Raw genomic sequence first — 22,407 nt, 5'->3', positions numbered from 1 at the left:
TCTGTTTTACATGAATGCTTCAAAAGGATTGATGAAACCAAGTTTTTACAAACACATTACGGACTTGTGATCTCCCTTTACATTGTTTTGTAGGAAATAGAGGAAAAATATATAAAGGAGAATGAACGAATCTCACGAAAGCTGAAGTGGTATGCTGAAAATCAACAGATCCTCGACAAAGATGCTAAAATACTGAAAGAAAAGGAGGAGGAAATAGCTAAACTCAAAGTCAGAATAGAGGAGTTAAAATCTGAGGTATGTTAACGTTTAATCAAACATATATCGTGTATATATCTACAAAAAACTAAACACCTTCACATATTGAGCTGATTTTTAGTATGTGAGTGTACTATGATCAGTTACAGATTGAGTTTACATTTTCTTTTGCTCTGCTGATTTTTTGCCGAAATTACAGGCTTTGGACTTTAAAAATGTGTGAGCGAGGCCATTTGTGTGATACATGTACTGATACAGCTGGTTTTTAGTTCATTTCCATTGAAAATCCAGGAACATTGTATATGCCTTTGGTAGGATACCTATCTTCCATTTTTTCCATTTTAGACCGGTAAGAAGAAAGAAGAAAATAAAACGAGAGCCAAAGAGAGAGCAAACGATGCAAAGAAAATTCAAGATTTGCAACGGCAGGTAAGACTAAATAGTTAACATTCTTAGGCAAAAGAAGTAACAAAGGATTCCAAGAAAATGCAAATATTTAATGATTAGTATAAATGATTAAGAGAATTATTCTATACCAACATTTTATGCCACCTGTTGAAACCTTTAATTAGCTTGGGGTCAGAAACTTGTCAGAAACATGTATCTAGATAAACTTGTCAGAAAATTTTATACGGAAATTTTTATACTTTACAAAGTGCCGAAACTGAATTGAAAAACTTTGTCATTTCGAAAATCTTTTCCTATTTGGCGATAATGACGTGCGCTAGCAAAATAACTGTTAGAATATACAAAAGAAAGGAAAAAACATACAAAGCTTGAGATAATCCAAAACAATAAAGGAAAAACAAATATGACAGACACCAACCAACAACAACCTTGAACTTACAGAATCCTGATTTGCAGGGGACAGGCACATACAGAATGTAGTTGGGTTAAACATTTTTTCTAACCCCTTACATGAACTATTTTCTATCTAAATAAAGGTTAAAGAGATGGAACAGATTATCCGTCGACGACATCCAAACTCTCTGCCAGCTCTGATTATGACAGCGGCCATTGCTTCTGATGAGAAACCAGGGTCATTAGAAAGAACTCCTACTGTGATAGTATTGGAAAATCAATTAAAGAAGTTAGAAGCTGAGCTGGAAACAAAAGATGAAGAGTCAGAGAGAATGCTGAGATCTGTAGAACAGAAATATCACACAGTCAAGGTAATTTATTTGTTCATAATTTGAACATTGAACCACAGTTAAATTTTAGTTTCCACTTTTTTTTTAGAGATATGGGTTTAAAGGTTTTGTTTTCTTTAACAACCAAGGAAAAGACTTTCAAATTGGTACTTGATGCTTCTAGGCTCATAACACTGATCATCAAAAGCAAAGACTATTAGAGTGTAGCAGTAATTATATTTCTGATTAGGATAACTTGTTATCATGGGAACTATTTCTGTGGGAGAAACAAAACTTGTGATGCTGATGTAACAAAGTATGGTTTATATTTGTATCAGATTGACACAATCTCATTCTGAATATTGTTTAAGGTGGTACCTAACACTACAGGGAGATAACTCTGTAAAATCAGCGAAACGTTTGAATTACGCTGTATTGTTAATGAAATATTAAGATTCTCAATGATTAAAATTAGTGTTTGTCAAACTGCTATATATCCAGTGAAATTTTTCCGAGAAAGTGATTGGTTCAAGTTTTTTGAAATTTATATATTTTTTTCAAAGGGTCAAAGTAAATATTTTGTCAAAATTATATGAAAATCAAATGAGCCAAATTAATTTTAGTCAAGGTGTTGGGTACCACCTTAAAGAATACCAGTTGAAATTTGAATATTTGATTCCCTGTTTTGTTTGATAAGGCATATTTAAAAACAACAATCTAAAAGGGTAAGGTAAAACAAATTTCCTTTCCAAGTTACATACTGTAAAAGTAGATATTTTCCTGGATTGGTATTTTCCGATTCCAATCCACAAACTTAAGGTATTGCGGTTAAATTTTCAAAATTTTAACACCAGTAGTATTGATTTGTGCAATGTATTCCATCAAGGGAAATATCAGGACATTTTATTTATCTCTAAAATAAAAAAACAATTGCAACATTTACAGCATTTTTTTTTCTGTTTCAGTTACAATACGAAGACAGAATCAAAGATTTGGAGGCTCAGCTTCATCTCTACAAGAGGACTGATGATAACTCACTGAAGGAGTATGACCACCCACACACCAGTACCCTGGCTGTACAGAGAGAGTTAGACAGTGTCAGGGAAAGATATAAAAAACAAGTCGCTGAACTGCAGGCAGACATTAATAACCTTAATAATGAACTAAATAAAACTAAAAGTTCTCAAGAAGGTAGGATATATAATACTTTTTTTACCTTTCTCAAAAATCTACAGAGATTTCCAAACAAAATTTCCAAATACAATAAGAAGATAACTATAATGTATTTTAAAGCTGTTATCCTAATGCTTGCAAGTTAAAGGTTTGATTGGCTTGCTTGCATTGTTTGTATAAATGTTTGCTCAAGCATTGTAATTAAAATTGACATCTGCAATCAATAAATAGGCGAGGATTCAACTTGTATACATTGCTTAACTTCCAATAACATTTACATGTATAAGTATAATATATACAAGCTGAAGCTCTGTCTATCTATTGATAGCAGATGTAAAACTTTATTACAATGCTTAAGCAAACATTTATACAAACAAAGCAAGCAAGCCAACCAAACCTTTTAACTACATGCATAAGGAAAACAGCTCTAAGCTCCGATGGCTTCAAATGGTGATATGATGGTCACAAATTAAGATTACTAGTGACGTTTTAGATGAGCCAGTAAAAGGGCGTTTCCAACAATCAAATTACCAATTGATGCCGTTGAAGCTTAAAATGCAATCTTGATATCTAATGAAGCTGACAGAAAAGAATGTAAAATCATACAGCCAAAATCATAATTTAGAATATGTGAAACATGGTCTGCGCTTGCACGTATGTTTCATAGCATCTTTGTGAATTTATGCCATGAAAATTGGTGACGTTATCCAATCAAAATGAATGTTGAAAGCAGAAACTCTATGATAATAATTAAAATGTTGTTACATCATCTACATACATATTTTGTTTTTAGACGACATTTCCTCACTGTTAGCTATAGGGCTTTAAAGAAAAAATTCTTAACTTAATATTGATTGGAGTAAAAGTAAAATGAAGTTTATTGATTAAAAGAGGAAATATATAATATGAATGTGGCAATATGGATGATATTTAAAATTGTATCTCATTTTAGTATCGCTGAAAAATGAACTGAAGATGTCGAAGGATCAAGAAACAGATCTGAAGAACCAAGTTAAAGTTTTTCGTGCAGAGATTGAGAGTAAAAACCATGACCTTCAAATCTTACAGAAGTCTATTGAGAGACTGAGGAAAGAAAAACATTTGTATCTTGTTAATGGTTTTACCAATAATACAGGTAACCTTGAGCGCACTTATAACTAGTTTTGACAAATAATGTCACAACAGTGACAATCAAGAAACAAATATTTACAATTGGTGGAAAGCTGAGTCTATTTTATCCAACCAAAAGCTTTTAAAGGTTAACTGTAATAAAAAAAACTTTTTTTCATTCTATTACATTTTTTCCAATTTCTGGACCACCTGATTATGGTATTCAAATAGACATGTTTTGTGGCATTTTTTGTTCAATCTTTTGTCAATTGAATTACTGTATGTCTTGTCATGCCTTTTCTTCTTGACAATGGGAACATGCACTTTTACATTATAAGAATTAAAGAGTTAGACTTGCAGTTGAAAGAGTATGTGGTTATTTATTTTTGTATTGATTGTGTTTTGGAGGAGGGGGAGAGAGGTTCTGCATGTTTTTTGTACTTTTACATTTGGTCCAGTTTGCCTTGAGCCAAATAAATCAATTTATTTGGTAATGGCTTGGTGTTTTTTTTAATCATTTAATTAATAAGATAGAGAGATAAATATTCTTTAAATTGTTTCAATTTACATCTTTTTAAAATATTTATATAGGTACTACTACAATATGAATAATATGTGATACATTGCATTGGCCTTACCTTTGTCAGATAGCAACACAACTACACAAAAACAAGAATACATCATGAGTTCAACATAGTGTTCAACTATTTGTTTATATTGTTAGATAACAATAAGAAGATTAAAGGTAAAGGAAAGATGAGAAAGATGGATGAAGATGAAACAGAAGTTTTATCGGAAGTGAATGGATTTACTGACAGAGTGAATGAAAAACAATATGAACCTGAAACATTTGCTGATAGAACTCATATATCTGATGTGATTAAAGAAAATGAAGTGTTAAAATCAAAGGTATATGGTTTACTCATGGAGCCTACATGTTTGATGTAAATATTTGATTTACTGTAATAAGAAGATATGCATATCTCTCATTAATATGTAATTGTCCTGATTAATAGTAATATTTGCCATTGGACACAAAGCAGTGATCAGTCTATTGATCATTCAATCAACTAACATTCTTTCTAATCACCAGTAAATCTTGACGTCTTTTAATGGAATCAGTCGATATCTGATAACATGACTTATTTTTACTTGTATATTAGTGTTGTATTTATGGATTATTATATGAGTTGCTTCTTATAGATTGTGTAACTTGCTATCTATTTTCATCAAAGTATAGGAACACTTGATAGAATCAGAGTGTATAGACTTACTCCTCTGACTTCTCACTCAGTTTAAGGGAAATTACTCTTGCTGCCCTTACTCAGTTTAAGGGAAATTACTCTTGCTGACCTTACTCAGTTTAAGGGAAATTACTCTTCCCGCCCTCATTCAGTTTAAGGGAATTTACTCTTGCCGCCCTCATTCAGTTTAAGGAAAATTACTTTTGCCGCCCTCATTCAGTTGAAGGGAAATTACTCTTGCCGCCCTCATTCAGTTTAAGGGAATTTACTCTTGCCGCCCTCATTCAGTTTAAGGGAAATTACTCTTGCCGCCCTCATTCAGTTGAAGGGAAATTACTCTTGCCGCTCTCATTCAGTTTAAGGGAAATTACTCTTACCGCCCTCATTCAATTTTAGGGAAATTACTCTTGCCGCCCTCACTCAGTTTAAGGAAAATTACTCTTGCCGTCCAACAGAATATATGGATTCAAAACTATATCTCTAAGTTTTACTTTATTAGGTTGATGAATTACAGCTAGAGGTAGATACACATAGGATAGAACTACAGAAATATCAGGCTCATTTTGAGGATAAGAATCGTAAAACAAGAGAAAAATATGAAGAACAGGTACTAGTACATAGATTTATTGGAATGAGTTATTATTAGAATCTATGGAATTTAGGACTTTGGTTGGTAAAATGCAGAAGGTTTGTTAATTACAATGAATTGAAAGTCAATCTAAGTATTTAATCTATATTGTGATACTTGGATGGAAGCTAGTCACATTAATGATTTAATTGTAAAATAGTGTTAAAAAAAGAATGATACACTGTTAAATGATTGACTTTTAAACAATTTTTGCTGACGGTTGGAATGGGAGACTAAATTGGAGTTCCTTTAGTGATTTTTTATTGTAAATTTTTGTGAAAAAGATAAATTGCATGCTGACATGACTTCCATTATAATCATATTCAGCAATGTATTTCATGGAAATAACGTAACTGTGAAGAAGCTGCCTTGCTATTTAGTTAGTTCCTCTTAATATAACTCTTTTGGTTGGCTATACCTTATTGTGACGAGACAAAAGTGGTAGCATGTTTGCCTTAAGTGCAGGAGATTGTGAATTTCGAACCTCGTCTGGGTCAATATAAAGACTGTAAAATTGTTATTTGCTGCTTTTCTGCCAAGCACGCAGCATTAAGGAGGAAGAGCAAAGACTGATTGTCTCAAGTCAGAATAATTTGTTCGGGTAGGGTGACATGTCTTCCTGCAGACTGTTACCTTGAGAACTAGCACGTTAAAAATCAGGCTCAGTGTGTCTGTCTAGTACAAAGCAGGGTTCATATTCATATCACACTAACATGTTCTCATCCTTAATATATGCATTAAATTTGCCACTGGATGTTAAACTGTCATCCAATCACCCATCAAAATTGAACTATTTACTTTATATAGCTTAAGTGTGTGACTTTCATTTTTTTAACAGATTGGTGTACTAAGGTCTTCACACCAGAGGGAGCTACAGAAATTTTTGGCTGACAACGCTTTACAACATTCTGCCTCTAAAATGGCAGAGCTACAGTCAAAAACAGATGCTCAACAGGTAAGACGTCAACAGTGTTATAGTCAAAAACAGATGCTCAACAGATAAGACTTCAACAGAGTTATAGTCAAAAACAGATGCTCAACAGGTAAGGCTTCAACAGAGTTACAGTCAAAAACAGATGCTCAACAGGTAAGACTTCAACAGAGTTGTAGCCAAAAACAGATGCTCATTAGGTAAGGCTTCAACAGAGTTACAGTCAAAAACAGATGCTCAACAGGTAAGTCTTCAGCAGAGTTACAGTCAAAAACAGATGCTCAACATGTAAGGCTTCAATAGAGTTACTGTATAAAACAGATGCTCAACTGGTAAGGCTTCAACAGAGTTATAGTCAAAAAACAGATGCTCAACAGGTAATACTTCAGCAGAGTTATTGTTAAGTGTCAAAAGCTAATGCTCATCTGATGACTTCAGGAGAGTAACAGTTAGAAATAAATCCTGAACAGGTAAGAATTTAAGACTTTTTAGTATTTTCAAAGCGCTGAAAAAACTTTGACTAACATATAAGGCAGGGCTTCCAAAATTATTTTTAGCCAGCCGGACATTTTATATATTATCCCGATTTTAATCCCTTAAGACTAAATAAACAAAAGGCAATTATGGTAATCAGTTGCCGAGTTGGACATCCCAATGATTGACATTAAAAAAAACGATATTAAACTTCCTTTGATTCAAATTCGAAGTTCTGACGTAAACTGTTAAATTGGCAGTGCATCATTCGAGTGTGCAAGATCAGCGTACTTATATCTGCCTTAGACTTAATTTGGCAAAATAACGTTGTCAAAAACTTTACTTTCGTTTTTAAACCGGATGTTATCTTGACAATGGTAAAACATGGACCAGAGACAGATACGTAAATTCCGTGTACGTTTGCAAAGCATGAACGAGTGTAAGTAGCTCTTTCTACGTTATTTCTTCAAGAAAATATTCGAAATAAACGTGAGATAAAGGCATCAATGACAATTTAAGTATTTTTTGAAGAAATTAGGCTGCATAATTAAATTTCACACCTGCGCACATGCGCACACGTGTACTAGTTCAAACATGTCTCTGGTTCAAACAACGTGGTTATGACGATTTTTCATTTTCACCTTTTTAATTTTTTCATCAAATCATATTTGTAAACGTATTTCTGATAATTAAAATCTTTTTGACTAAATTAATTAGATGCAAACCGCTGAAATGTAAGAAAATAACTTTGAATAGACCGATCAATGTCCAGTTCAAAATAGTTTACCTGTCACCTGAACAGGTAAATTTCAGCTGTTCGACAACTAATTAGCCTTGATTAAAATGAGAAGGTATTAAAGTAGGGGTTGTTTTGATAGTACTTAATGATCATGTCACTTTTATGACCGGAAATGTGTGGCTGTTAAAGGCAAAAGGTTGGGTCATAAAGATCGCGAATTATGTTAAAATGACCGTCTCCTTAGAAAGCCTTGAAAACTAAAAAGTAGATGTCCGTTTCATGCTTTGCCCAGCCGGACTTTTACCGGACATTATACAAATGTCCGGAATATATGACCATTTTTGAAGCCTTGATATAAGGTATGATATCAAAGGCCACATCTACAAAATAAAATCTATCAGATGATCATAAGACATCAGTCTGTCAGATATTAGTAGTTATAGTTTTAAGTTTATCTTACAAAATTTCATTAGAACTTCAGACTTTTTGCATTTAGCACATAATTGCAAAAATTGCCAAAAGATCTCATTTAAGACCTTATCATTATTTAGATATAAACCAAAGCTTTGAATACCCCCAAAGGACAATTTTCCTACAAAACATTTTTTGATGCAAGGTTGTTAATGTATGAAAAATACCTTTTTGGATAAGCTCTTTGCTCATGTCTATTTTGTCTAAAAAACTATGTGTAAAATTGTCACTTTTCATCAAATATGTTGATTTTATACACAACAATCAAAGTGACCTTTATGCACTTAGAAGTCCAGAATTTTAATATGTTTATTGATCAATAAGCCAATAAGTGACTGGGGTACAGAATTATGATCACCTTGTCTTCCTCTACCCTTTGTTCAAACCATTGCCGATGTATGAATTTGCAGCCACATTCAGTCAAAACGATGACCTTAAATCTGTTGCCTGGATAGAGTTCCATGCTCTTTCCACATTAAAGAATACTAGCAATTTCCTTGAGGGTTAATATATGACTTGTTACTAGGAAAATTTCTGTCTCTACCCAACTTTTTGCTAAATGTCCAGCCCTTCTGTCCACCCCATCCTTACAGAACTTACCTATTGTATTTATTATTTATTTGATCTGGTCTGAATTATTTGCCACTGGACATAAAGTTAACAACAAACAACCGTTGATCAATAAGATTGACAAAACTTTGAAATGATTTGCATAGTTTTACTATTTTTGAAATTTCAGGGTCCAAATAATGACTGTCATCATACTACCTCCTTTAATGTTTAATTATATAAAATTTGTCTTTTAACGTTTTCTGTGGTCATGGCTTGTACATTCGATAAAAAAAAAACCAGTAAATTATTAAAATAAATGACAATATCTTTTTTTTTCAGGTGATGATAAAACATCTAAAAGAGCAGCTAAATAAATCGCATTTAGATTCAGAACAACTCTCTATCCTTCGTATACAGAATGCCAGTTTAGAAAACCAAATTGACAAACTGAAAGACGAATTACATGAGGCAAAGAAATTCCACACTCCAGTAAGTACTTTATAAGAAAAACCCTTCATCAGGAAATTTCTCTTTAATTGCTTAAAATGAAAATAGTGAATAAGAAATTTTTTTATTTGTATGTTTCCTAATTCGAACATACTTATATCAAACTGACGTAACTTGAATAGTAATAGTAATTTAGGAAGGCATATTTTGAGGTTAATTTCAAGAGCACTTATCAAACTTTACTTTAAATGTTTCTACGTATTTATACATCCCTGGCTTTCAAATATTAAGGTTTGAGTGTCTCTAATGAAGGTAAATCAAGCAAAGCACTTTGGACAGACAAAATTTTTCATTTATGAGATATAAATATTTCTAGGAAAAATTAATGTAAGATTGCTTCTGTATTGTATGCCCTTTACTGTTAAAAAGATTGTTGACGAGAAGTGCCTTGCCTGTATGTATATTGACTAGGAGTGCCTTGTCTATATGTATATTGACTAGGAGTGCCTTGTCTATATGTATGTTGACTAGGAGTGCCTTGTCTATATGTATATTTACTTGGAGTGCCTTGTCTATGTGTATGTTGACTAGGAGTGCCTTGTCTATATATATATATGTATGTTGGCTAGGAGTGCCTTGTCTACATGTATGTTGACTAGGAGTGCCTGGCCTATATGTATGTTGACTAGGAGTGCCTGGTTTGTATGTATGTTGACTAGGAGTGCCTTTGCCTGTATTTATGTTGACTAGGAGTGCCTTGTCTATATGTATGTTGGCTAGGAGTGCCTTGTGTATATGTATGTTGACAAGGAGTGCCTGGCCTATATGTATGTTGACTAGGAGTGCCTTGTCTATATGTATGTTGACTAGGAGTGCCTTGTTTATATGTATGTTGACTAGGAGTGCCTTGTCTATATGTATGTTGACTAAGAGTGCCTGGCCTATATGTATGTTAACTAGGAGTGCCTGGCCTAAATGTATGTTGACTAGGAGTGCCTTTGCCTGTATTTATGTTGACTAGGAGTGCCTTGTCTATATGTATGTTGGCTAGGAGTGCCTTGTCTATATGTATGTTGACTAGGAGTGCCTGGCCTATATGTATGTTGACTAGGAGTGCCTGATCTATATATATGTTGACTAGGAGCGCCTTGCCTGTATGTATGTTGACTAGGAGTGCCTTGTCTATATGTATGTTGACTAGGAGTGCCTTGTCTATGTGTATGTTGACGACTAGGAGTGCCTAGCCTATATGTATGTTGACTAGGAGTGCCTTTGCCTGTATTTATGTTGACTAGGAGTGCCTTGTCTATATGTATGTTGGCTAGGAGTGCCTTGTCTACATGTATGTTGGCTAGGAGTGCCTTTGCCTGTATGTATGTTGACTAGGAGTGCCTTGTTTATATGTATGTTGACTAGAAGTGCCTTGCCTATATGTATGTTGACTAGGAGTGCCTTGTCTATATGTATGTTGACTAGGAGTGCCTTGTTTATATGTATGTTTACTAGAAGTGCCTTGCCTATATGTATGTTGACTAGGAGTGCCTTGTTTATATGTATGTTGACTAGAAGTGCCTAGCCTATATGTATGTTGACTAGGAGTGCCTTGCCTATGTGTTTTGCCTTGCTTATGTAATACATTTTTTTTTGGTTTTAGGAAATGAAACATTTTGAATCAATTCAGCAGAAGATAATTCAAATGGAAAAAAAACGTGAAACACGTGAACTTGAACTGCAACAAATTATAAAAAATGCCAAACAAACAGCTTCAGTGGAAATGGACCAGGAAGTTAAAAAATGGAAAGGAATTGTAGATTCTAAAAACAGCGAAATCCAAAGATTTAGAACAGAATTAGATTCCATATTAGACGTTTTAAAATTACTCCAAAAGCAAGGAGTTGTAATACCTGTCAGTGCAGCAGTGTCATAGCATTAGCTTTTTTGTAGGATTATTCATTAGAAATTTGTATCAAGATTCCGTCCTTAATATTTTCAAGAGATTTAACTCAGTGGTATCTTAGAAAAAACTTTCTATTATTGGCATTTTTTATCATTTAACTATAGTGGATCAATTTGTTATGATCTGTTGTTTCAAAAAGAAAAAAATATATTAGAATGTTCTGAATTTATATCAATTTCTAAAATGTTTTTGTTAATTATTAAGCGATGTCTATGCGACTTCTTGTTAGGAATTATGCAGATGTTTTGGTTGTAAAAGCATCAATTATAAAATGTCTACACAATTTAACGATGTGGTGCATTCTATTTGTCACATGTGTTGTTTTGTGTTCCCCTAAAATTGTGTTTTATAACTGTTCACATACCTCATTAAATGTAATTGTGAAAAACAAACATTTGATATTGTTATCTTTTGACGTGAAATTACTCAGTATATGCTGATTGATACATGCTACTTTTCACTTTAATCTATGAAAATTTTCCCCTGATCAGTTTTATTTTTAACAGCTACCTTCTACTTTTAACTTAAACATAGATATTTTTGGCTTATGAATGTTGATTTCAACAGCAAATAGTATTTTATCTAGTCTTGTAACAAACTGACCAGGATTTGTATTTGCAAGAACATAATACTGTGAGATTTCTTTGACTTGACATTCATTTTTCTTAACAATGTATATTGAATATGGGTCTTTTTTCATTCTATTCACTTTTTTTTTGCAAAATCTTATGAAAGTTACAAAATCTTTTTTATAAGTTGTATCCAAGAGTATTTAATCAAATAAAAAAACTTATTGCGTTTGGTTGATGCTTTTTGAATGAGGATCCATCACCAATTTGTGTTACACTTTTAAATTCTTTAGAAAAGCATCTATATAGGTAATTCTGATTATGTGACTGCCTCCCTTATCAGTTGTCTCCCCTTTATTTCCTCTAGAACATTGTCATTAAGAGGTGTTTACTTTGTTTACCATTTGGAAGTACCAGATTTTATTTTTAAATACCTTTTTAGCTCACCTGGCCCAAAGAGCCAAGTGAGCTTTTCTCATCACTTGGCGTCCGTCGTCTGTTAACTTTTACATAAATCTTCTCCTCTGAAACTACTGGGCCTAATTTAACCAAACTTGGCCACAATCATCACTAGGGTATCTAGTTTAAAAAATGTGTCCGATGACCCCGCCTGCCAACCAGGATGGCCGACATGGCTAAAAATACAACATAGGGGTAAAATTTAGAGCAAATCTGTCATGGGGTAAAAATGTTCATCAGGTTAAGATCTATCTGCCCTGAAATTTTCAGATGAATCAGACAACCTGTTGTTGGGTTGCTGCACCTGAAATTAGTAATTTTAAGGAAATTTTGCAGTTTTTATACGACCGCAAAAATTGATAATTTTTTGGTCGTATATTGGTATGACGTTGGCGTCGGCGTCGGCGTCGTCGTCGTCGGCGTCGTCTGGCGTCGTCCGGCGTCGTCCGAAGACACATTGGTTTTCGCACTCTAACTTTAGTTTAAGTGAATGGATCTCCATGAAATTTTACCATAAGGTTCAATACCACGAAAGGAAGGTTGGGATTGATTTTGGGGGTTATGGTACCAACAGTTAAGGAATTAGGGGCCAAAAAGGGGCCAAAAATAAGCATTTTTGTAACTTCCAGACAATAACTTGTGACATTGTACCACAAGGTTCCATATCACAAAGGGAAGGCTGTAATTGATTTTGGGGGTAATTGCCTCAAAATTTTAGGAATTAGGGGCCAAAAAAGGGGCAAAAAACAAGCGTTTTTCTAGTTTCATGACAATAACTTGTGTGTAAGTGTTTGGATATTTCTGAAATTGTACTACAAGGTTCCATATCACAAAGGGAAAGCTGGAATTGAGTTTGGGGGTAATTGCCTGAAACGTTTAGGAATTGGGGGCCAAAAAGGGGCCAAAAATAAGCATTTTTCTAGTTTCCAGACAATAACTTGTGTTCAAGTGTATGGATCTCTCTGAAATTGTACTGCAAGGTACCATACCACAAAGGGAAGGCTGGGATTGAGTTTGGGGGTGATGAATCATAAGGGGGTTCAAAAAATTTGGGGGGGGGGATTTTTTTTCTTTCTTTTTTTTTCTTTTTTTCCTTTTTTTTTTCTTTTAAAATTTTCCATTTTAAGTTGGTTATTTCTGATTAATATTTAAAAGCAAATGATAATGATATGGTAGGAGATACACACCAAACAGGATGTGTAAATTATTATATAATAAGTATTGTGCAATAGCAAGAAATTTTCAATTGCACAGTATTGCACAATTGCAAGAAATCTTCAATTGCACAGTATTGCACAATAGCAAGAAATCTTCAATTGCACAGTATTGCGCAATAGCAAGAAATATCCAATAGCACAATATTGCGCAATAGCAAGAAATTGTCAATTGTACAGTATTGCACAATAGCAAGAAATATTCAATTGCACAGTATTGTGCAAAAAGAAGATACTTCCTATAAATTGCTTATTTCTTGATCAATTTCAATGGGGTTTTATTCTTGAATTCTTGGGGTTCTTTAATATGCTGAATCTAACCGTGTATTAAGTTTTTGGATTTTGGGCCCCGTTTTTAAATTGGTCCACATTGAGGTCCAAAGGGTCCAAAATTTAACTTTGTTTGATTTCATCAAAAATTGAATTATTGGGGTTCTTTGATATGCCGAATCTAACCGTGTATTTAGATTCTTAATTTTTGGTTCCGTTTTCAAATTGGTCTACATTAAGGTCAAAAGGGTCCAAAATTAAACTTAGTTTGATTTTAACAAAAATTGAATTTTTAGGGTTCTTTGATATGCTGAATCTAAACATGTATTTAGATTTTTGATTATGGGCCCAGTTTTCAAGTTGGTCCAAATCAGGGTCCAAAATTAAACTTTGTTTGATTTCAACAAAAATTGAATATATGGGGTTCTTTGATATGCTGAATCTAACCATGTATTTAGATTTTTGATTTTTGGGCCCCGTTATCAACTTTGTCCACATTGAGGTCCAAAGGGTCCAAAATTAAACTTTGTTTGATTTCATCAAAAATTAAATTCTTGGGGTTCTTTGATATGCTGAATCTAACCATGTATTTAGATTTTTTATTTGTGGACCCGCTATCAAATTGGTTCATATTGAGGTCAAAAGGGTCCAAAATTAAAATTTGTTTGATTTCATCAAAAATTGAATTATTGGGGTTCTTTGATATGCCAAATCTAACCGTGTATTTAGATTTTTTATTTTGGGTCCCGTTTTTAAATTGGTCTACATTAAGGTCCAAAGGGTCCAAAATTAAACTTAGTTTGATTTTAACAAAAATTGGATTCTTGGGGTTCTTTGATATGCTGAATCTAAACATGTGTTTAGAATTTTGATTATGGGCCCAGTTTTCAAGTTGGTCCAAGTTGGGGTCCAAAATTAAACTTTGTTTGATTTCAACAAAAATTGAATATAGGGGTTCATTGATATGCTGAATCTAAACATGTATTTAGATTTTAGATTTTTGGCCCAGTTTTCAAGTTGGTCCAAATTGGGGTCCAAAATTAAACTTTGTTTGATTTCAACAAAAATTGAATATATGGGGTTCTTTGATATGCTGAATCTTACCATGTATTTAGATTTTTTATTTGTGGGCCCGCTATCAAATTGGTTCATATTGAGGTCAAAAGGGTCCAAAATTAAACTTTGTTTGATTTCATCAAAAATTTAATTATTGGGGTTCTTTGATATGCCAAATCTAACCGTGTATATAGATTTTTAATTTTGGGTCCCGTTTTTTAAATTGGTCTACATTAAGGTCCAAAGGGTCCAAAATTAAACTTAGTTTGATTTGAACAAAAATTGAATTTTTGGGGTTCTTTGATATGCTGAATCTAAACATGTGTTTAGATTTTTGATTATGGGACCAGTTTTCAAGTTGGTCCAAGTTGGGGTCCAAAATTAAACTTTGTTTGATTTCAACAAAAATTGAATATATGGGGTTCTTTGATATGCTGAATCTAAACATGTATTTAGATTTTAGATTTTTGGCCCAGTTTTCAAGTTGGTCCAAATTGGGGTCCAAAATTAAACTTTGTTTGATTTCAACAAAAATTGAATATATAGGGTTCTTTGATATGCTGAATCTTACCATGTATTTAGATTTTTTATTTTGTAGGCCCGCTATCAAATTGGTTCATATTGTGGTCAAAAGGGTCCAAAATTAAACTTTGTTTGATTTCATCAAAAATTGAATTATTGGGGTTCTTTGATATGCCAAATCTAACCGTGTTTTAGATTTTTAATTTTGGGTCCCGTTTTTTAAATTGGTCTACATTAAGGTCCAAAGGGTCCAAAATTAAACTTAGTTTGATTTTAACAAAAATTGAATTCTTGGGGTACTTTGATATGCTGAATCTAAACATGTGTTTAGATTTTTGATTATGGGACCAGTTTTCAAGTTTGTCCAAGTTGGGGTCCAAAATTAAACTTTGTTTGATTTCAACAAAAATTGAATATATGGGGTTCTTTGATATGCTGAATCTAACCATGTATTTTGATTTTGGACATTGGACCATAATAGGTAAATTAAAAAAATTGAAGTTCTTAGACCACATTCTTTCTGTGTCAGAAACCTATGCTGTGTCAAATATTTAATCACAATCCAAATTCAGAGCTGTATCAAGCTTGAATGTTGTGTCCATACTTGCCCCAACTGTTCAGGGTTCGACCTCTGCGGTCGTATCAAGCTGCGCCCAGCGAAGCATTTTATTGGTTATTATCTTGAATATTTTTATAGGTAAGAGATAAACTGTATACAGCAATAATGTTCAGCAAAGTAAGATCTACAAATAAGTCACCATGACCAAAATGGTCAATTGACCTCTTCAGGAGTTATTGCCCTTTATAGTCAATTTTTAACAATTTTTTGTTAATTTTTGTAATCTTTTACAAAAATCTTCTCTCCTAAACTACTCCGCTAAATTTAACCAAACTTGGCCACAATCATCACTAGGGTATCTAGTTTTAAAAATGTGTCCGATGACCCCGCCTGCCAACCTACATGTCAGAAATGGCTAAAAATAGAACTTAGGGGGAAAATGCAGTTTTTGACTTATATCTCTGAAACTAAAGCAAATGTATAACGGTTGCATTATTTCATGCATCAATTGTAAATAAAAATATCAGGTGAGCGACACAGGCTCCTTGGAGCCTCTAGTTAAAGAATAATATAATGTGTACTTTTGTATGATGTTGTACTTTATAAAACACATGTAAAGGCAACCTGATTAAAGGGAGATAATTTCTAAGAGTTGTCTCCTTTTCAGTACTAGAATTATTTATTAAATATGTTCTTGAAATGAATATAATGTGCACTACCAAGATTTTGTATGAAGTTTTAAGATACACAAAAGTTCTGTCAAATACTTAGTTTTGTTTTAGTTTTATTATATATTTTATTTTATTTATCATTATCATTATTTTACATCTTGTTCAAAATTGTATACATAAAATGGAAAAATTTTATAATAAATTTACAATTATATATTTGTATGTTTTATAAATTCAGTAGAAATTTTGATATTTATCTTATTTACTTCAAGTGTCTGTAATGATTCTGTGTCATTACTAAATTTACCAAAACCATTTTTTTTTTCATTTCCCTGAAAAAGGTTTTAGGTCACATATCTCACTGAAATAACTTATCATAGTACGACGATTTTGGACAATTATAGCAAAGCTTCATATAGACATAAAAAAAAACACATAGATACTTTTTACAATACAAGCATATATTTAGTTATGTTCTCAGCAAATGATTAAGAATTTTCTAAATATACAAGTGAAATTTATCTCATCAAACAGAACATTCATAGTAACAGATATATCCCTTTTTGTCACCTGCGTAATGCGTTGCAGGGGACATGGAAATAATGGGCGTCCTTCTGTCGGTCCGGTCTTGTTAGCGCTCTCACATGTATAATTCTTGCCAGATTTTTATGAAGCTTTTATCATAGGTTTATATCAACAATGTCTTGGCGAATTTGAAAACCAATGCTGATCAATAATTTATAGAAGAGTTATGCCCCTTGAAAATATTATTCATATGGAAAATTGCCTTATGTGCTCTTTAATGTGTACAGTTCTTACCTATACAGATGCCCTATGTTATGAAGTTTCCATTTGTCATATGTCCTTTGTTCTTGACCTTATTTTCATGGTTTAGTCACTGGTTTGAAAAAACAACATTTTATGGTTTTTGTCATTTGAATTTATCACTTATGAGTAATAGGATGATTTGATTTGGTATATGGGATCCTTGCAGGGTCTTCATGTCCGACAGACAGGATTCATATGACATCGACCTCATTTCGTTTATTAATGATCAAAGTCAAAATTTACGTGATAAGGTCTGTTTCTCAGATACTGTAAGCACTAGGTCAACTATATTTGGTATATGGAATGATTGTAAGGTGTATATTTCAAAATGGCAGGTTTCATTTTACCTTGAACTTATTTTCATGGTTCATTGATCAATGTTTTGTGTTTTGGTCTGTTTTTCAGATACAATGAATGATAGGTTAGCTGTGTCTGATGTATGGAATTATTATAGGGTATACATGTGACGTCTCTCTGGCAGGGTTCATCTTGACCTTGTCTTCATAAACATGGATGATCGATAAAATTAATTTTATTTGCCATTGGTAATAAAACCTTCATCTGAATGACTTTCTACATAAAATCGATCATGATAAGTAAAGCAGTGTGTACTGTTGTTCCTCTTAACACGTGGAATGACATATTTGGGGATATAGGACATCATTACAATACTGACAACAATACCTTTCTCGCCGGCCAAAATAATAAAGAAGCAAGTCTACAAGGTAAATTACTCCTGTTGTTTTAAAGATATTAAAAATGATTTCATATGGTCACAAAAAGAAGTGATTTTTTTAATGGTTTCTGTTGAAGACTTCACCCATGATATTTATATATGATGTGTCATAATATGTCCTTGTCCTATAGTTGTAAGTTAATTTGGATATTCAGTTAAAAGATAAGACTTAACAAAAAATTAATATGATATTATGATCAGTGTGCTCATTAAGTTGTTAATAAACTAAATATTTGACTTAACATGTCTACCATAGGCCAATGAATATGATGTGTTTCAATATACCAGCTAAGATCAGATTATGAAATAAACTAAACTTCGGTTTTCTTTTAATGTTGGGAAATTATAGAGAGGAATATTTTACTGTCATATCTTATTTACTAACTGTTCTTATTTTTGAGCATTGGATGGATAGTTTTGAGGATATTACCAGGTAACCATAGGCGATGAATGATTGAATAGTAACAGTTCAATCACTGCTTTTATCAATCACTTTTTTAAGAAGAAAACGATACAATTTTAAGATTACATGCAGGATGTTGATGCCTGCAAAAAGACTGAATATACCAGAGACAATCGTTTGGTTGATCGTTTGCAACTAATAACTAATACCCAACATCTCCTTTAATCTTGTGATTAGCAGAACTTTTCTTTTAAATAAAATGCTCCGCAGGGCGCAGCTTGATACGACCGCAGAGGTCGAACCCTGAACAGTTTGGGCAAGTATGGACACAACATTCAAGCTTGATACAGCTCTGAATTTGGATTGTGATTAAATATTTGACACATAATAGGTTTCTGACACAGAATGAATGTGGTCTAAGAACGTAAAATTTTTTAAATTGGACATTTACCTATTATGGTCCAATATCCAAAATGTATATACATTGTTTGATTCAGCATATCAAAGAACCCCAAGAATTCAATTTTTGATGAAATCAAACATAGTTTAATTTTGGACCCTTTTTACCTCAATGTGGGCCAATTCGATAACTGGGCCCAAAAATCAAAATACATGGTTAGATTCAGCATATCAAAGAACCCCATATATTCAACATGTTCAATTTTTGTTGAAATCAAACAAAGTTTAATTTTACACACCGATTTGGACCAACTTGAAAACTGGGCCCTTATTAAAAAATCTAAATACATGTTTAGATCCAGCATATCAAAGAACCCCAAGAATTCAATTTTTGTTAAAATCAAACTAAGTTTAATTTTGGACCCTTTGGACCTTAATGTAGACCAATTTGAAAACGGGGAAACAAAAATTAAGAATCTAAATACACGGTTAGATTCGGCATATCAAAGAACCCCTGTTATTCAATTTTTGATGAAATCAAACAAAGTTTAATTTTGGACTCTTTGGACCTCAATGTGGACCAATTAAAAAACGGGGCCCAAAATCAAAAAACTTAATATACGGTTGGATTCAGCATATCAAAGAAACCCATATATTAAATTTTTGTTGAAATCAAACAACAAAAAAGGTTTAATTTTGGACCCCGATTTGGACAAACTTGAAAACTGGGCCCATAATCAACAAGAGTGCACACGCTGAAATGTCTCGCCTTCTTTACTAATCATTTATATTATGTTGATAGTCCTAAATATAAAGCTTTATTACAACTGTCACATAAACTTAACATTAACCAAGTAAACTAAACATTGACCAATGAAACTGAAAATGAGGTCAAGGTCAGATGAACCATGCTAGGCAGGCATGTACAGCTAACAATTCTTCCATACAACAAATATAGTTGAACTATTGTTTATGGTTTAAGAAAAACAGACCAAAACACAAAAACTTAACACTGAATAATGAACCTTGAAAATGAGGTCAAGGTCAAATAAAACATACCTGACTGACATATAGATCATAAAATATTTCCATACACAAAATATAGTTGAACTATTGCATATAGTATTAGAAAAAAGACAAAAACTCAAAAACTTAACCTTGACCACTGATCCATGCAAATGAGGTCAAGGTCAGATGACACCTGCCAGCTAGACATGTACACCTTACAATCATTCCATACACCAAATATAGTAGACCTATATTGCATACAGTATAAGAAAAACAGACCAAAACACAAAAACTTAACACTGAGCAATGAACCTTGAAAATGAGGTCGAGGTCAAATAAAACCTGCGTGACTGACATATAGATCATAAATTATTTCCATACACCAAATATAGTTGAACTATTACATATAGTATTAGAAAAAAAGACAAAAACTCAAAAACTTAACTTTGACCACTGATCCATGAAAATAAGGTCAAGGTCAGATGACACCTGCCAGCTAGACATGTACACCTTACAATCATTCCATACTTCAAATATAGTAGACCTATATTGCATACAGTATAAGAAAAACAGACCAAAACACAAAAACTTAACACTGAGCAATGAACCTTGAAAATGAGGTCAAGGTCAAATAAAACCTGCGTGACTGACAAATAGATAATAAAATATTTCCATACACCAAATATAGTTGAACTATTACATATAGTATTAGAAAAAAAGACCAAAACTCAAAAACTTAACTTTGACCACTGAACCATGAAAATGAGGTCAAGGTCAGATGACACCGGCCAGCTAGACATGTACACCTTTCAATCATTCCATACACCAAATATAGTAGACCTATTGCATACAGTATAAAAAAAAACAGACCAAAACACAAAAAATTAACTATAACCACTGAACCATGAATATGAGGTCAAGGTCAGATGACACCTGCCAGTTTGACATGTACACCTAACAGTCCTTCCATACACCGAATATACTAGACCTATTGCTTATAGTATCTGAGATATGGACTTGACCACCAAAACTTAACCTTGTTCACTCATCCATAAAATGAGGTCGAGGTCAAGTGAAAACTGTCTGACGGGCATGAGGACCTTGCAAGGTACGCACATACCAAATATAGTTATCATATTACTTATAATAAGAGAAAATTTAACATTACAAAAAACTTAACTTTTTTTTCAAGTAGTCACTGAACCATGAAAATGAGGTCAAGGACATTGGACATGTGACTGACGGAAACTTCGTAACATGAGGCATCCATATACAAAGTATGAAGCATCCAGATCTTCCACCTTCTAAAATATAAAGCTTTTATGAAGTTAGCTAACGCCGCCACCGCCGCCGCCGGATCACTATCCCTATGTCGAGCTTTCTGCGACAAAAGTCGGAGGCTCGACAAAAATCTAAATACATGTTTAGATTCAGCATATCAAAGAACCCCAAGAATTCAATTTTTGATAAAATCAAACTAAATTTACTTTTGGACCCTTTGGACCTTACTGTAGACCAACTTGAAAACGGGACCAAAAATTAAGAATCTAATTACGCGGTTAGATTCAGCATATCAAAGAACCCCAAGAATTCAATTTTTGTTAAAATCAAACTAAGTTTAATTTTGGACCCTTTGGACCTTAATGTAGACCAATTGGAAAACGGGACCAAAAATTAAGAATCTAAAAACACGGTTAGATTCGGCATATCAAAGAACCCCTGTAATTCAATTTTGATGAAATAAAACAAAGTTTAATTTTGGATCCTTTGGACCTTAATGTGGACCAATTTAAAAACGGGGCCCAAAATCCAAAAACTTGATACACGGTTAGATTAAGCATATCAAAGAACCCCATATATTCAATTTTTGTTGAAATCAAACAAAAAAAGTTTAATTTTGGACCCCGATTTGGACCAACTTGAAAACTGGGCCCATAATAAAAAATCTAAATACATGTTTAGATTTAGCATATCAAAGAACCCCAAGAATTCATTTTTTTGTTAAAATCAAACTAAGTTTAATTTTGGACCCTTTGGACCTTACTGTAGACCAACTTGAAAACGGGACCAAAAATTAAGAATCTAATTACGCGGTTAGATTCAGCATATCAAAGAACCCCAAGAATTCAATTTTTGTTCAAATCAAACTAAGTTTAATTTTGGACTCTTTGGACCTTAATGTAGACCAATTGGAAAATGGGACCAAAAATTAAGAATCTAAAAACACGGTTAGATTCGGCATATCAAAGAACCCCTGTAATTCAATTTTGATGAAATAAAACAAAGTTTAATTTTGGATCCTTTGGATCTTAATGTGGACCAATTTAAAAACGGGGCCCAAAATCCAAAAACTTGATACACGGTTAGATTAAGCATATTAAAGAACCCCATAGATTCAATTTTTGTTGAAATCAAACAAAGTTTAATTTTGGACCCCGATTTGGACCAACTTGAAAACTGGGCCCATAATCAAAAATCTAAATACATGTTTAGATTCAGCATATCAAAGAACCCCAAGAATTCAATTTTTGTTAAAATCAAACTAAGTTTAAAATTGGACCCTTTGGACCTTACTGTAGACCCATTTGAAAACGGGACCAAAAATTAAGAATCTAAATACACGGTTAGATTAGGCTTATCA

General features: G+C 33.0%; 1 protein-coding gene across 5 annotated transcripts in view; it reads left to right on the top strand.

Moving 5' to 3' along the window:
- The window catches only part of LOC127724557 (centrosomal protein of 162 kDa-like), a 55,257-nt gene extending 38,615 nt beyond the window's left edge, over positions 1-16,642 (top strand). For 4 of the 5 annotated variants that reach the window (XM_052231538.1, XM_052231541.1, XM_052231539.1 and 1 more), the window contains 10 exons: positions 94-255; positions 562-645; positions 1,161-1,388; positions 2,312-2,537; positions 3,472-3,654; positions 4,354-4,538; positions 5,373-5,480; positions 6,340-6,456; positions 9,008-9,157; positions 10,770-16,642. In XM_052231538.1, coding sequence (XP_052087498.1) covers positions 94-255; positions 562-645; positions 1,161-1,388; positions 2,312-2,537; positions 3,472-3,654; positions 4,354-4,538; positions 5,373-5,480; positions 6,340-6,456; positions 9,008-9,157; positions 10,770-11,042 — 1,716 coding nt within the window. In that variant the 3' untranslated portion in view covers positions 11,043-16,642. The remainder of the gene's footprint in view (positions 1-93; positions 256-561; positions 646-1,160; positions 1,389-2,311; positions 2,538-3,471; positions 3,655-4,353; positions 4,539-5,372; positions 5,481-6,339; positions 6,457-9,007; positions 9,158-10,769) is intronic. The other variant, XR_007992577.1, reaches the window with a different exon arrangement.
- Positions 16,643-22,407: the final 5,765 nt, after the last annotated feature.

This window comes from Mytilus californianus, unplaced genomic scaffold (genome assembly GCF_021869535.1).
Source record: "Mytilus californianus isolate M0D057914Y unplaced genomic scaffold, xbMytCali1.0.p SCAF_14, whole genome shotgun sequence".
Lineage (NCBI taxonomy): Eukaryota > Metazoa > Mollusca > Bivalvia > Mytilida > Mytilidae > Mytilus > Mytilus californianus.
The sequence above is the reverse complement of the archived record's forward strand: the minus strand, read 5'-3'. Positions and strand labels throughout refer to the sequence as shown.